Here is a 15,177-nt window from a genome sequence, read left to right on the forward strand (position 1 = left end):
CCACTCCTACCCCATCTCTAAGTACCTCCAGGTATTGCCCTGTAGTACACCAGCATCCCATCTCCTATTCTACCACTGAACCCTCTGAGTGTTCCTGGAAGTTGCCCCTAGCCTCCTCACTCCTTAGGGGTTCCCTTCCCCACCACCACCACAAATCAGTTATTCAGTTTAAGAAGTTAATTTATATAGAGATTTAATACAATGTTTGGAGTTCAGTAAAACCTCAGTCAGTATTAACTATTATAATTATTATTAACAAGTAGCAGGTAGTTAATGTTTCTAAATCAAAGAGTCTAATCTCCACTAACCTGGACCAAATTACAACATCTCTCTATCTGTTTCCTCATCTATAATGTGCAGGGGGAGAATTAGGAAAGAGACAAGAGGAAAAAAGAAAAGAGGGAGCTGGACAAACATACACAACAATTAGAAAACAATTAAGGACAAAACTATGTAATAACAGAATATATGAAAAATGAGAACTATTTCCCAGACCTGAGAAATGTGTGAATCACCATGATAAAGAAAAAAGGCTCCTCTTGTCCTCCTTCTGAGGCTCCACCTCACATTATTTTTATTATAATATTATTTAAGAATGTCCAAACAGAAAACTAGGTCTCTCTACTTGGCCTTTGTTCTTATAAAACTATAAGGTAAAACAATCTGAAAGTCGGAATAAAACCAATAAAAGAGAACTCAATGTTAATTTAACATGACAGATGATGGTGGTGCAATTTTACAGCCATCAAATGGCTTCTCACAACATATTAAATCCCACACTACCATGGGGCAGATTCCTCATAATTCGATGTGCCTATACAACCATGGGCTCTGTGACCCCTTCAACTATTCATCACTCTTCTCAAACAAGCTGCCACGAAATCTTTGTTCACGCAACTTCAGTCATCTGACATGATTTCAGGAGTAGTTCCCTGTCTCAACTTGCCCCTGGAAGTTAAACAAATGAGTGACTGGTCAAACATGGGGCACCATCACCTGATGGCACTATTCATGCATAAAGCCACCCAGAGCCTAGCTTCTAAAACTGTGGGGGCATGGACCCATATGGGGGCACAAAAACTGTAAAAGTTTTGTTTTAAAATTTCCTACTAGTTGAGGCTGGTGAGATACATAGTACAGCAGAAGGTGAGAAAATACAATGCAATGTTGTTAAGCTAAGAGGGTTTGATGGCACTCATTTAAAAAATACGCATTACCCACTAGACAGGGCACTGGACTGGTACTAGAGAGATCACAGAAAAAAGCACACACCTAAAGGCATTTGAGAGTGAGTGGCACAATGAGAAGAGAAGACTGATGTCAAAGCCATTGAGAAGACAGAGGGGTGCCTAAGACCTTGAAGGGAAAGACAAAATGAGTTCCCTCACACAGATGGATCTTAACTTCTGATGTCACCTCTATCTTGAATACGCAAGTTGGGAAAGGGTCAGTGGATCCACTATCAAACCTGGACCAGATTCAAGGTCACTGCTGGAAACCATCCCCGTGAGGATCTCCCCAGACAGAACCACTACTGAGGCTGGTGGTGCAGGTTTGGTTAACAAATAACATTACATTTTCCACTGATGAGTGGGATGACGGCCGTGGTGCCCACTCCTGCCAATGCTTTGGTTTTGATACAACCACATCTTGTATCAAAAACAGTGGTCTCTCCCATGGCAAGGAAGCATAACCTTCCTCATGCTCTAAATGCCCGGCAACTAGCAAATAATGCAAACTCAATAAATGTTTGGCTGAGGTCAGTTTTAAAGAAATGAGTCAGCTAGGAGGGGGCTAAATAAGTAAAGATTTAAGAGGTGTGAAAAGCTGAAAAGGTCGGATTCTGGCTAGTGTTTAAGCTGTAAATGGACAGCTGAACAGAGGCAGAGATCTGGAATTCTACCTGTAACCAACTAGAAAAGTCTTCGGTTCCTGAAAACCCTCAATATGTCAAATGCAGGGCTGGAACAAATGGGGAGGTCACAGATATTTCAAAGTAAGTGATACTTTGCATTATGCTGGATTGGGAGGAAGTGGGAGATATCTTAGCTGTGGGAGGAAACAGTGAAAGCTTCTCCTCTGGGAAATTTTATTCAGGGGCATCTTTTGCTTCCAAATTGTCACTGTCACTGTCACTGTCATCCCGTTGCTCATCAATTTGCTTGAGCGGGCACCAATAACGCCTCCATTTTGAGACTTGTACTGTTTTTGGCATATTGCTCTCAGTAGCTTGCCGGGCTCTCCGAGAGGGGCAGAGGAATAGAACCTGGGTTGGCCGTGTACAAGACAAACACCCTACTGCTATGCTATCATTCCAGCCCAAATTGTAGAAAGAAGAATATGCAGCCAAGTATGTCTACTACCACAAGAAGCTGGGCAGTTTGTCAGGAGAGAGACCGCTATGGTGGGGCAGAGAAGAGACAGAGCAGAGAGGACGTGGTAAGGACAAGGGTGAGCAGAGCAAATGAGCTATACAGATGTCAGAAGTGGAACAAGAAAAGACTTTATGTGAATAAAAGACATGTTTTCAAGGCAGTCATTGGTGCTGGCTTGTACACTGTCAGATACAGAGTGAGTCGGGGTGATACAGATTTTACACAACCTCAAAACTAGACAACTAATTTAAGAGCTATAAGAGCAATATTTATTCCCAAGACCACATCCAGCTTTAGAAAAGTTTATTTACCATATTGACAGAGTGCTATCAGCTGTGTTTTGAGTTTCTGAGACATTTACATTTAGGATCAGCAGAAATGCCTGACACTTCCAAAACCCATAATTTCCCATACCAAGTTGAATTCCCCAACATTACAAGAAAATCCACAGAAGGCCAAAGGCAGTGAAAAGCCAATGCAGTCCAAGGAAACCTTCAAATTCTGCAAAACAAAGGAAAACAGCAGAGAGAGCACTGAAAAGCTTCTAACTGAAATGCCTTTTTACTCAATCTTTAATAACTTCCTTTCAAAGCATCAAATAATATACTCTATATAGTTGGCACCAGCAAAAAGCCTAAGAAACATACATCTTTCCAAGACAAATATTTTTACAGAAGGTGAAGGCCAGACAAAAACATGTGTTTGAAAACAACTAAAAATAATAACTGGATGGAACTGGGTGGTTTTTCTGCTTCTAACTAAATAAAGCATTAAAGCGTGGAGGGAAGGCTTTGTCATATCCCAATAAGGTCAATCTTGGTGATTACACAGTGCAAAACCATCCAATCAACTGCACATCACCACAGAAAGCTAACCAAAGTTGAACGCGGCCACTTGAAAGGTGGAGAAAAATACGTTTGTAAAATACAGCATTTTAAAAGATTATCAGAGGAGGAGAACAGATCAGGTCATCCCAAACACGAAAGAACACTGTCTGGAAAACGTTTCTCTGACGATGCTGTGGCTTTGGGTGAGCTGAGGGACGACCAAGAAGTTTGGGATCCAGAGCTCAGTTCTAAATCGCTCAAATCCATCAGTCCTTCTCCTCTCCTAATCTCTGCAGTACATCATCCGGCCTTGCCCTACCTCCTTCCAAGTCACCCAAGCCAAGTTGCCAAGTTTTCCCAGGCAAGCTGGCAGGTGAAAAGTTCGCAATCCTGGGCGTGTCCCTCCTCCCCCTCCCCCGCGCGTGCAAGCACCATCAGCAGGTGTCCTTGGCAAGTCCGTCCCGGGCCCCTCCACTAAAGCACAGTCAGGATGTGTCCTTGACAGGTGAGGCCGCGGCGGCGGCGGCGGGACTGATTTACATCAACAGCTCGGTAACGCATCACTTGCAAGGGTGGAAGCCAGCTGGGTGAACGCGCCCTGGGAGAGAGGCGGCTGCACGGCCGGCCTGGGGAGCGGGGGACCGCGCCGCCGCCTCCCGCCGCTCCCCGCACGCAACAGGTCCGAGCAGGCCGGCCGGCCCCGAGCGGTGGGCACCCGGGCCACCTGCCCACAGCTCCCAGGCTGGCGGGGCGAGCTCGGCTCCCGCCCCCTCCACCCACGCCCCGGCGGGCCAGGTTCCAGCGCTCCCGGGGCTCGGGCCGGCGCGATAAGGCCGGGAGCGCATTCCTCCCCAGATGCCCAGATAGGCGCCGGCGAGCGCGCCGCCGCCGCTCCCGCGACCCGCGCTGCGGGGCTGGCGGGCGGGCCCGGGCGGGGCAGCGCGCGCCGCGTCCCGTCGCTTCCAGCCGGGCAAGCTCCCAGCCACCTGGTCTCTCACCTGCCCGGGCACCAGCGCCAGGCGCGTACCTACACGACTTCCCCGCCCAGCACCTTTCCCCAACCGCACCAAGCTCCAGAGAGGACTTGGGAAAAGCACCCCCAAGCCCCAGTCGCTCCGCGCGACAATGTCAGGGAACTTTCCGGGGCGGGAGCGGAGGAAGCGGCAGGTGGACGCGCGCGGGAGGCTCCCAGGAGCCCGCGGACACGCACCTCGGGCAGCTCGCGGAGCTGGTTGGCGTCCAGCAGCAGCTCCTCCAGGCTGCGCGCGTAGCGGTAGATGTCGTCGGGGACGCAGACGAGCGAGCAGTGGCGCTTGTCGATGGTCTCCACATGACGGTTGCACCGCCACAGGGGCATGCAGTGGAACATCGCCGCCGCGCTCCGCCGCCCGAGACGGCCCGGGAATTCGGGCGGGAGCCGCCGCCGCCGCGTCCCGCGCCCCCGCCCGCCGCCGCGTCCGTGCCCGCCGCCCGCGCCCGCTTCCGACTGCGGCCCCGCGCACTGGGCATGCGCGGCCACGGGCGCGCGCCGAGGGCGGCTCCCGGCCCGGGGGATGCTCCGGGTTTTCCCGGCGACCTGGAGCCGCCCAGCACCGAGCCGCCGGCTGGGGGCGGAGGCCGCTCGGGTCCCCGCGGCCCTGCCTGCCGCGCGGGGGGCTCGGGCACTCGGGGCTCCGGCACTCGGGAGGCCGCCGAGCGACTCCGAGTTGTGCGTGCGCCCGGCCCGCGCTCCTCTCCTCGCTCCCCTTCCCCAAAACAACTTTCTCTTCCGGGGTCAGGTTGGACCGCCCCCGAGCTCACCTAGCGCACCCCGGGCCGCAGCCTCCGGGAACGGGGCGGGCGGAGTCGCTTCCGCGCCCGCCGCCGCCTTCGGCGCGCGCAGCAGCCCCGCCGCGGGGAGCCCGGCCGCCGGGGGCGCGCCCCTGGGCTACCTGCGGAGCGCCCCTGTGGCCGTCGGAAACCCCGCCCTCAAAGCTGAGGGCTCGGGGCCGGCTAGGGTCCCGTGGACGTGCTTGCACTCCTCGGGAGACCACAAGCGTAAAACTAGCTGACATGGGTAAGTTTCCGAGCCCGTGGCGGCAGCCGGCTGTTGGCACCCCCCGCAGTCGGGCTAGTGAGCGGGTGGGCTGCCTGCCTGCTAAGCATCCTTCATCGGGGTCCTGCGTTCCCTCCTCCTACACCCAATCCTGGACTGCAGCCAAGAAGAAATAGCCAGGGAGGACTCTGGAATTAAGGCGTGATCTCCACCGTTTCTTTGCGCCCCTTTTGATTCAGGCTGGAGGACTAGAGCCAGAACCTGAACTCCGCACCGCCCCACTCCTCTTTCTCATCTCACTTAGCATACTCCTTCAAATAACTAAACTGGCTCTTACACAAACTTCTTGATAAATGTTTGGTACCAGATCAAAACCAATCAGAACCAATCGCATAAATACAATTTTTGCCAGGTTACTCAGATCCTCCTTCCAGCTCCCATTTCTCCCACTACCACCCCAGTCCTCACATCTTCTTCTCTTTCAAGTGTCCTCAAAGTAAAAGATTCCATTTGAAATTTGCTGTAACACCGGCCTTGTTTTCCTCTCCATCCCCTGCCCCGTCTTCTGCAGTCGTTGAAATTAAAATGTGCTGCCACGGATCCATCCACGTTTCTACAGAAGCCTAAACCCAGAGCATGCTCAGAGGTCAAGGCAAATTTAGTTCGACTTGTCCAAGGTATCTGTGGTTGCAGTCTCCATTCAGTTCTAACTACAGGAAACGGTTTCCCCGAAGTATCCTTTCAGATGTACCGAGAGGGCACTGAAAAGATAGTTCAGTGGTCTCACGTGCTTAGACAAGACTCTTGAGTTCAATCCCCTATCCCCAAGCCACATCCACCCACCACCAGTAACTGCCAAAAAGAATTTAGTAGGAGAGCTTTTTCCTTCCCAAGCATTGAGATTGAATCTGATTGCCTATCTTGTTCCTGACATTTGTTCCAGCAGCATTATCTCCATATAGCACTTAGAGTCCTTCCTAAATTCCATTGACTTGTCCATCTTACTCTGACTTTTGTTTGTCTTGGTTTGATGTCCACATTCTTGGGAAAGACTACCTGGACCTTGCTCCTTAACCCTGCTCCCTGATTCAACCTTGCATTCCAGAAACTCATTTTGTGCTGCCCCTAGTGGAAAACTATATTCCTAACTCATCTTGAAGGGCAAAAATTACTTTTTCAGGTTTTCCAACCTTTAACATTTATAAAATCCTAGCTACCCTTTTCTTAATCTTCTATTAACTTCCAGAGACTGTCACACTAAGTTATGTTGATAAACACTAAATGTGCTTTAAGTGTATGATTTTTTTTTAATTTTCATGCCTTAATCCGCATTCCCTTTGTCCACCTCTCTAGGATGCTGACAGTTCTACATTAAGATTATTTTTCTATCATCTTAATCCCAAGAAAAGTGTGTCGATGTACTCTTGAATAGCAGGTACTGTCTTTATAGATTCCTGCAACTACCATTGCCATACAGACAATATATGAGCAGCAATCTTGTGTTGAGTTAGTTATATGGGAAGTCAACATCTAAATTTTTGGCTTTCCTAGTTTCCAAAGATCTGCCAAGGATCTGAAACATAAGCTAGGTAAGGGGCGGGGGAGCACCTTATGAACAGAAAATAGGGAACGTACTCCTCATCCTGAAGAGTTTTGTGGTCTCAGTTCTAACTACTCAGTTTCCCTACTCCTATAATTTCAAGTTTTTTTTCCCATTAGTTCACCTTAAATCAAAGAAAATTTGAAAATTTCAAATACTAAATTAATTTCTTGTGGAAATGGTATCATTCATTTCATTTTGAACCATTTCTCACAGACTTTGGAGCCTAAAGAGGGTCAGTTTGGAGCTCTGGCTCTTCACCAAATAGTGTTGCAGAATTGAACAATAAATTTAGCTTTCATTTTATTATTTTAAACTGGGGCTTCCCTGCATTATTTAGTACATCTGTGGCCACTTCCATGCTCAATCAGGTCTGTTGTACTCAACTCCTAGTGGAGTTGGGAATTGAATTAAGAGCCTCAAACATACTAGACATGTTATTAGACACTTGTGTGATATTTTCCATCCAACTTGACTTTTCTAACCCCCAGTTTTGTCATATGAGGACAGTGTGCATGGGCTATTATTACGAGTAATTAAGATGATGTACAGGGCCAGAGCAATAGTACAGTGGGTAAGGCATTTGTTTTTCACACTGCCAACGCAGGTTTCCTCCCCATATAGTCCCCCGAGTCTGCCAGGATTGATCCCTGAACAGAAAGCCAGGAGTAATCCCTAAACATTGCTGGTATAATTCAAAAAACCAAAAATAAGTAAGATAATGGATATAAAATACTTAAGTGTGTCAAACAAATATCAGTTCACCCAAGAAATGTTCCTCCTACATCTCTCAACCAGCTTTCAGGATGACTCCCAACCTCCCTACTTATGGTCTCTGTAAACACTTTCTATCTTTTTGTCACAGATTGCTCTGTAGAAGCCAGCAGCCAAATTGAGCAGTTCCATGAAAAGGTCCTCATGACAAGTGGAACTGGGACAGCTGACAAGAGCCTTCCTGTTGTCAGACCTCCCTCAATAAATAACAAGGAACAGGAATCATCCTGGAAACAAATCCCCAGCCACAGTCAAGTCATGAACTAGCTATAGCAGGGAAATGCTGAACAGCGACCTGGTGACAGACTCAGGACCCAAGTTGCTCCCGCTTTTCAACTGTCAAATACTACAGAAAACAATAAGTGCTTGTTATTTTAACCTGCTAACATTTAAGGTAATTTGTTACATAGTAAAAGATAACTAATGATACAATGTACCAGACAAGTTAATTTTAAACTTTTAGCATGTGATTTTTAAAGTGGAAACACTACCACTGCTCCATTGGAAGACAAAGTAGAAGCACTAGGAGCCAGAGAGATAATACAGGGGTTAAGGGACTTCCTTCACACACAACCAACCTGGCTTGATCCCAAGAATTCCATTTGGTCCCCTGAGTGCTGAAAGGAGTGTTCCCTGAACATCACCAGGTGTGGCCCCAAAACAAAACAAAACAAAACAAAAGTAGAACAATTGACAATCCCAAGTGTAGCTGAAAACATGGAGTAACTGTGATACAAGCATTTCTTGGAGGAGTGTATCACTGTCATCCATTGCTCATCGATATGCTTGAGCAGGCACCAGTAACGTCTCCATTGTGAGACTTGTTACTGTTTTGGCATATTGAATACACCACGGGTAGCTTGCCAGGCTTCACTTTGGGGAGGAGTGTAAACTGGTGAAAACACATTGAAAGAATGTGTTTCACATTGAAGAATGAAGTCAAAACATTGAAGAATGATTTGAAAATTCCTTCTACACTTGTGAACTCTGACCATCGTGCCATTCCTCCCTTATTTGAAAATGGGTGAGAGAGAGAGAGAGAGAGAGCGAGAGAGAGAGAGTACAGCAGGGAGGGAATTTCCTTGCATGTGGCCAACTCAGGTTGGATCCCTAGCACTGCATATAATCCCCTGAATCCCTCCAGCAGTGACTCCTGAGCACAGAGCCAGAAGTAATCCATGAGCACAACGAGATGTGTCCCCCAAGACAACAATAGCCAAAAAACTAGACTTTGTAAACATATGTTGATAGCAATTTGGTTAATAGGCAAAAGTTTAAAACCACATATTAACAATTTAGAATATTCAACAATAAAAAAGAACAAATGATAATACAAAAGAGATGGTCTGCTTGATAATATTCCATAATATCCTTAAAACTATATTTGCTCTTTTGCATTGCTTTCTTCCTACTTATCTGATTGGATGAATTCCACTGGTCTATCTTTAAATTTACTGCTCTATGGTTCTTTGAGAAAATAAACAAGATTGATAAACCACTAGCAAGACTCACAAAGATAGAGAGAGAGAGAACCCTAATAAACCAAATCAGAAATGAAAAGGGGGACATCAAAACAGAAACCAAGGAAATTCAAAAGATCATCAGAGATTACTTTGAAAGTCTGTATGGCATAAAACAAGAGAACCTAGAAGAAATGGATTAATTCCTGGATTTCTATAACCTCCCAAGACTGAACCAAGAAGATTTGAATAGACCTATAACTGAATAGATCTATAACTATCAAGGAAATTGAAACTGTAATAAAAAAAAATCTTCCCAAAAACAAAAACCCAGGTCCAGATGGGTTCACTAGTGAATTCTTCCAAACATTTCAAGAGAACTTGTTGCCAGTTAGTTTGAAGCTTTTCCAGGAAATTAAAGAAACAGAAACACTCCCAAACAGTTTCTATGAGACACATATCACCCTAATACCAAAAGCAAACAGAGACACCACAAAAAAAAAAGAAAGAAACTTACAGGCTGATATCCCTGATGAACAAGGATGTGAAGATCCTCAATAAAATATTAGCAAATAGAATCCAACAACTCATCAAAAAGATCATACACCATGACCAAGTGGGATTCATCTTGGAGATGCAAGAATGGTTTATATTCAGAAATCAATCAACATAATCCATCATATCAATAAAAGAAAAGAACCATATGATCATATCAATAGATGCAGAGAAAGCATTTGACAAGATCCAGCACCTGTTTATGATGAAAACTCTCACCAAAATGGGTATTGAAGGAGCTTTCCTCACTATTGTCAAAGTCATCTACCACAAGCACATGGCAAGCATCATCCTCAATGGGGAAAACTAAGAGCCTCCCCTCTAAGATCAGGGACAAGACAAGGATGCCCACTCTCGCCACTTCTGTTCAATATAGTACTGGAAGTACTTGCAATAGCGGTTAGGCAAGAGAAAGATATATTAAGGGCATCCAGATAGGAAAGAAAGAAATCAGGCTTTCACTATTTTCAGATAATGTGACGCTATATTATATACTATAAACAGGTTGTGTTTCCCTTCCCCCCCCCACCAAGAGTCTTGACAGTTGAAGACCACCGGAACCCAGCCACGGCCATGCTCAGGGCCACTCTCCACACGTTTGGATGAGCCTCATGCATGGGGAAGCCAGTGGAGGAACCCAGGTGTGTGGGACCTGCAGCTGAGATTTCCAAGGCTGTTCAGATGGGGACTGGGCCTCTTCCACCCAGATCCCCCATTTTCCAATTTTCCAGTAGCTAGACAGTCACACCCAGAGAATGCCCCAGCACCGTGTAATCCCATCAACAGCCAACATCCAGAGACTATAAAACCAAGCTCCCTGAAGCTCACAGCCGAGTGACATCTAATAGTCTATTTCTCCCTCTTGGAGAACCTGACAAGCTACTGGGAATCCATAGCCCACTTGGGAGAGCCTGGCAAGCTCCCTGTGGCATATTTATCTCCAAAATACTGTAACAGATATCTCTTGGAGAGCCTGGCAAGCTACCGAGAGTATTCTGCCCCCACATGGCAGAACCTGGCAAGCTACCTGTGGTGTATTTGATATGCCAAAAACAGTAACAATAGGTCTCATTTCCCTGACCCTGAAAGAACATCCAATCGTTGGGAAAGACGAGTAAGGAGAGGCTGCTAAGATCTGAGGGCTGAGTGTAATAGAGATGTCACTGGTGCCTGCTCGAGTAAATCGACGAACGATGGGATGACAGTGGTACAGTGATGATACTATATTTAGAGAACCCTAAAGCCTCTGCCAAGAGGCTCCTAGAAACAATAGACTTGTATAGTAAAGTCACACGCTATAAAATCAAAACCCAAAAAGCCATGGCTTTCCTATACACAAATAATGAGAGAGAAGAAAGTGATACGAAAAAAGCAATCTAATGCACAATTATGCCTGAGAAAATCAAGTACCTCAGAATCAGCTTAACTAAGCAGGTGAAAACTTGTACAAAGAACTTGTACAGAGACCTGTACAAAGAAAACTACAAAATGCTACTTCAGAAATAAAAAAGGACATGAGAAAATGGAAACACATCCCCTGCTCATATGGATTGGGAGAACTAGCATTGTCAAAATGGTAATCCTCCCCAAAGCATTATACAGATTCAATATGATCCCTATAAAGGTAACCATGACATTCTTCAAAGAAATTGATCAAACACTCCTGAAATTCATATGGAACAACAAACTCCACGAATAGCTAAAGCAATTCTTGGGCAAAAGAAGATGGGAGGCATCACCTTCCCCAACCTCAAACTCTGCTACAAAGTGGTAATAATTAAAAAAGCATGTATTGGAACAAAGGCAGAGGTGCAGAACAATGGAACGGGGTTAAATATCCTTACATACACCCTCAAACATATGATCATCTAATCTTTGATGATGGAGCAAGAAATGTGAAATGGAGCAAGGAAAGCCTCATTAACAAATGGTACTGGCAAAACTGGACAGCTACATGCAAATTAATGGGCTCAGACCTCTACCTAACACCATGCACAAAAGTCAGATCAAAATGGATTAAAAACCTCATTCTCAAGGAGGAAATACAAATAGCTAAAAGGCACATGGAAAAATGCTCTTCATCACTAATCATCAGGGAGATGCAGATCAAAACAACTATGAGATACCACCTCACACCACAGAGAATGGCTCATATCCAAAAGAACAAAAATAACCGCTGTTGGTGTGGTTGTGGGGGGAAAGGAACCCTCCTACACTGCTGGTGGGAATGCCGACTGGTTCAGCCCTTTTGGAAAACAATATGGTCGCTTCTCAAAAAATTATAAATCAAGCTCCCATTTGACCCAGCAATACTGCTCTTGGGAATATACCCCAGAGAAGCAAAAAAGTATAGTCAAAATGACATCTGCACCTGTATGTTCATCGCAGCACAGTTTACAATATCCAGAATCTGGAAAAAAAAACAAATGCCCGAGAACAGATGACTGGCTAAAAAAACTTTGGTACATCTACACAATGGAATATTATGCAGCTGTTAGAAAGCATGAAGTCATGAAATTTGTATATAAGTGGATCAACACGGAAAGTATCATGCTGAGTGAAATGAGTCTGAAAGAGACAGACACAGAAAGATTGCACTCATATGTGGAATATAAAGTAGCAGAGAGGTACGAGCTAGCAATGATGCAACCTCTGGCAGAAAGCCCTCTGGACTTAGTCACTAAAATACTAAAATACAGAAATCTAGAACCTCGAGGCCGCTACTGTGGCTACACGACCTCATATCTCTTCATTCTCAGCAATGGAAAACAAATTATCAAATGCTTCCTTTCCAGCAGGTCCGACTCTGGGGGGGAGGGGAAACTCCAAACAATAATAGTGAGTTTTTTTGTTTGTGTGTAATCAAAGTAAAGAGAAAGTAAAGTGAAATTTATCAGCTACACAGGTGGGGTGGGGGGCTGGGGGCAGGGGGTGTGGGGAGGGAGGTTTACTTGGTGGTGGAATATTGTACTGGTGAAGGGATGGGTGTTCAAGCATTATGTAACTGAGACTTAAGCCTGAAAGCTTTGTAACTTTCCACATGGTGATTCAATAAAAATATTTAAAATATAAAAAATAAAAAAACCTCAACATCAGACCAGAATTCATAAGTACATTGAAGGTCAGCAAAACCCTCCACAACATTGAAGTTAAAGATATCTTCAAAAATGAAGCGCCACTGACCAAGCAAGTGGAAACAGAGATAAACAAATAGGACTATCTTAAACTAAGAAGCTTATGTACCTCAAAAGAAGCAGTGACCAGAATACAAAGACAGTCTACAGGATGGGAAAGGATATTTACCCATACTCATCTGATAGCGGGTTAATATAAAGGATATACAAGGCACTGGTTGAACTGCACAAGAAGAAAACACCCAACTCCATCAGAAAATGGGTCAATGAAATAATCAGAAACTTTCTCAAAGAAGAAATCTGAATGGCCAAAAGGCACATGGAAAAATGCTCTTCATCACTAATCATCAGGGAGATGCAGATCAAAACAACAATGAGGTGTCATCTCACACCACAGAGACTGGCCCACATCCAAAAGAACAAAAGCAACCTGTGTTGGCGTGGATGTGGGGAGAAACAGACTTTCCTTCACTGCTGGTGGGAATGCTGACTGGTTCAGCCCTTTCGGAAAACAGTATAGATGCTTCTCAAAAAAATTAGAAATTGAGCTCCCATTTGAGCCAGCATAACCACTTTCAGGAATATGTACCGGAGATGCAAAAATTTCAGTAGAAATGATATTGCACTTATATGCTTATAGCGGCACTATTTATAATAAACAGAATTTGGAAAAAATGAGTGGCCAAAAACAGATGACTGGTTAAAGAAACTTTGGTACATCTACACAATGGAATACTATGCAGCTGTTAGAAAAGATGAAGTCATGAAATTTGCATATAAGTGGATCAACATGGAGAGTATCATGCTAAGTGAAATGAGTCAGAGGGAGGACAGACAGAATGACTGCACTCATTTGTGAAATGTAAAGTAACGTAATGGGAGACTAACACCCAAGTATAGGTGTTATACTTGAGATAAGGGCCAGGAGGATCGCTCCATGGCTTGGAAGCCAGCCTCACATGCTGGGGGAAAAAGGCAGCTCAGATAGAGAAGGAAACACCAAGTAAATGATGCTTGGAGGGCTCATTCAGTATGGGAGATGTGTGCCAAAAGTAGACTATGGACCAAATATGATGGCCACTTAGTACCTGTCTTGCAAACCATAAAACCCCAAAATAGAGAGAGATAAAAAGGGAATGTGCCTGCCACAGAGGCAGGGGGGTGATGGGGGGGGTGGCGGGAGGGATACTGGGAACATTGGTGGTGGAGAACGGGCCTGGTAGAGGGATGGGTACTCGATCATTGTATGACTGAAAAAAAATCACGAAAGTTTGTAAATCTGTAACAGTACCTCATGGTGATTCATTTAAAAATTTTTAAAAATAAATAAATCTACTGCTCTACTATTATTCTACTTTATCTAGTCTGATGTAGAAACCTCTAAAGTTTTATATTCTTTAGCTCTGTGACATCAATTTGCTACTTTCTTTTATTATCTTTTGTTGCCACTGTTATTTTGCAGCACTTAGATGTAGCCCAAGGCCTCAGCAGTGCAAGATAAATGTGCTGCTGAGTTAATCATCTGTCCTCTATCTGTTGCTTTCTTAGAACTTCTTCTATATCTTTATTGAAATTCTTACTTTGTTCATGACTTGTTCTTCTGACTCTGATTTTTGTTGGGGGATCACACCCAGAAATGCTAAAGGCTAGTCCTAGCTCTTTGTTTAGGGTCACTCCAGTGGTACCCAGGGGAACATTAAGTTTCAGAGATTAAGCTCAGGCCTCCGGCAAAGGGTTAACTCAGTCAACTAAAATATCTCTTAGACCCTCTCTTGACCCCAATTTCAAACATCTATCTGGTAACTTACCTATCTCCTCTTAATTAAGATCTGTTTCTGAAATTTTAGCTTCTATTTCATTTGGAAAATCTCTCTTCTTCTTCTTTCTCCTCCTCTTCCTCCTCCTCCTCCTCCTCCTCCTCCTCTTCCTCCTCCTCCTCCTCTTCCTCCTCCTCCTCCTCTTCCTCCTCCTCCTCTTCCTTCTTCTTCTTCTTCTTCTTCTTCTTCTTCTTCTTCTTCTTCTTCTTCTTCTTCTTCTTCTTCTTCTTCTTCTTCTTCTTCTTCCTCCTCCTCCTCCTCCTCCTCCTCCTCCTCCTCCTCCTCCTCCTCCACCTCCACCTCCTCCTCTTCCCTCTCTGTTTGCTTTTGTACTTTGTTTAGATATTTAGATATTTAGATCTTGATTAAGTGATCTCACGTAAGAGATAAACCTTTTACTATTCATCTTAACCCAAATTTTCATCTTCCAGGCCTCTGTGATTTTTCTACGCCACGTTTTTTGTTCTTAGTAGCTCACAACAATTGTGAGTATGCCAAAAGTTGTTTTGATGTGGGTTTTTTTTATCACTTTCCTTATGTGTAATAGTTGCTTGGCTAATTTCCTAATTTTTTTAGAAAAAAATTGCTGATTTAATTACA

At 44.8% G+C, this 15,177-nt stretch overlaps 1 protein-coding gene across 1 annotated transcript in view; it reads right to left on the reverse strand.

Moving 5' to 3' along the window:
* The window catches only part of LRRC1 (leucine rich repeat containing 1), a 149,014-nt gene extending 144,345 nt beyond the window's left edge, over positions 1-4,669 (reverse strand). Inside the window, exon 1 of the mRNA XM_055123441.1 lies at positions 4,413-4,669. Within this exon, the coding sequence (XP_054979416.1) occupies positions 4,413-4,571 (159 nt within the window). The 5' untranslated portion in view covers positions 4,572-4,669. The remainder of the gene's footprint in view (positions 1-4,412) is intronic.
* Positions 4,670-15,177: the final 10,508 nt, after the last annotated feature.

This window comes from Sorex araneus, chromosome X (genome assembly GCF_027595985.1).
Source record: "Sorex araneus isolate mSorAra2 chromosome X, mSorAra2.pri, whole genome shotgun sequence".
Taxonomy (NCBI): Eukaryota; Metazoa; Chordata; class Mammalia; order Eulipotyphla; family Soricidae; genus Sorex; species Sorex araneus.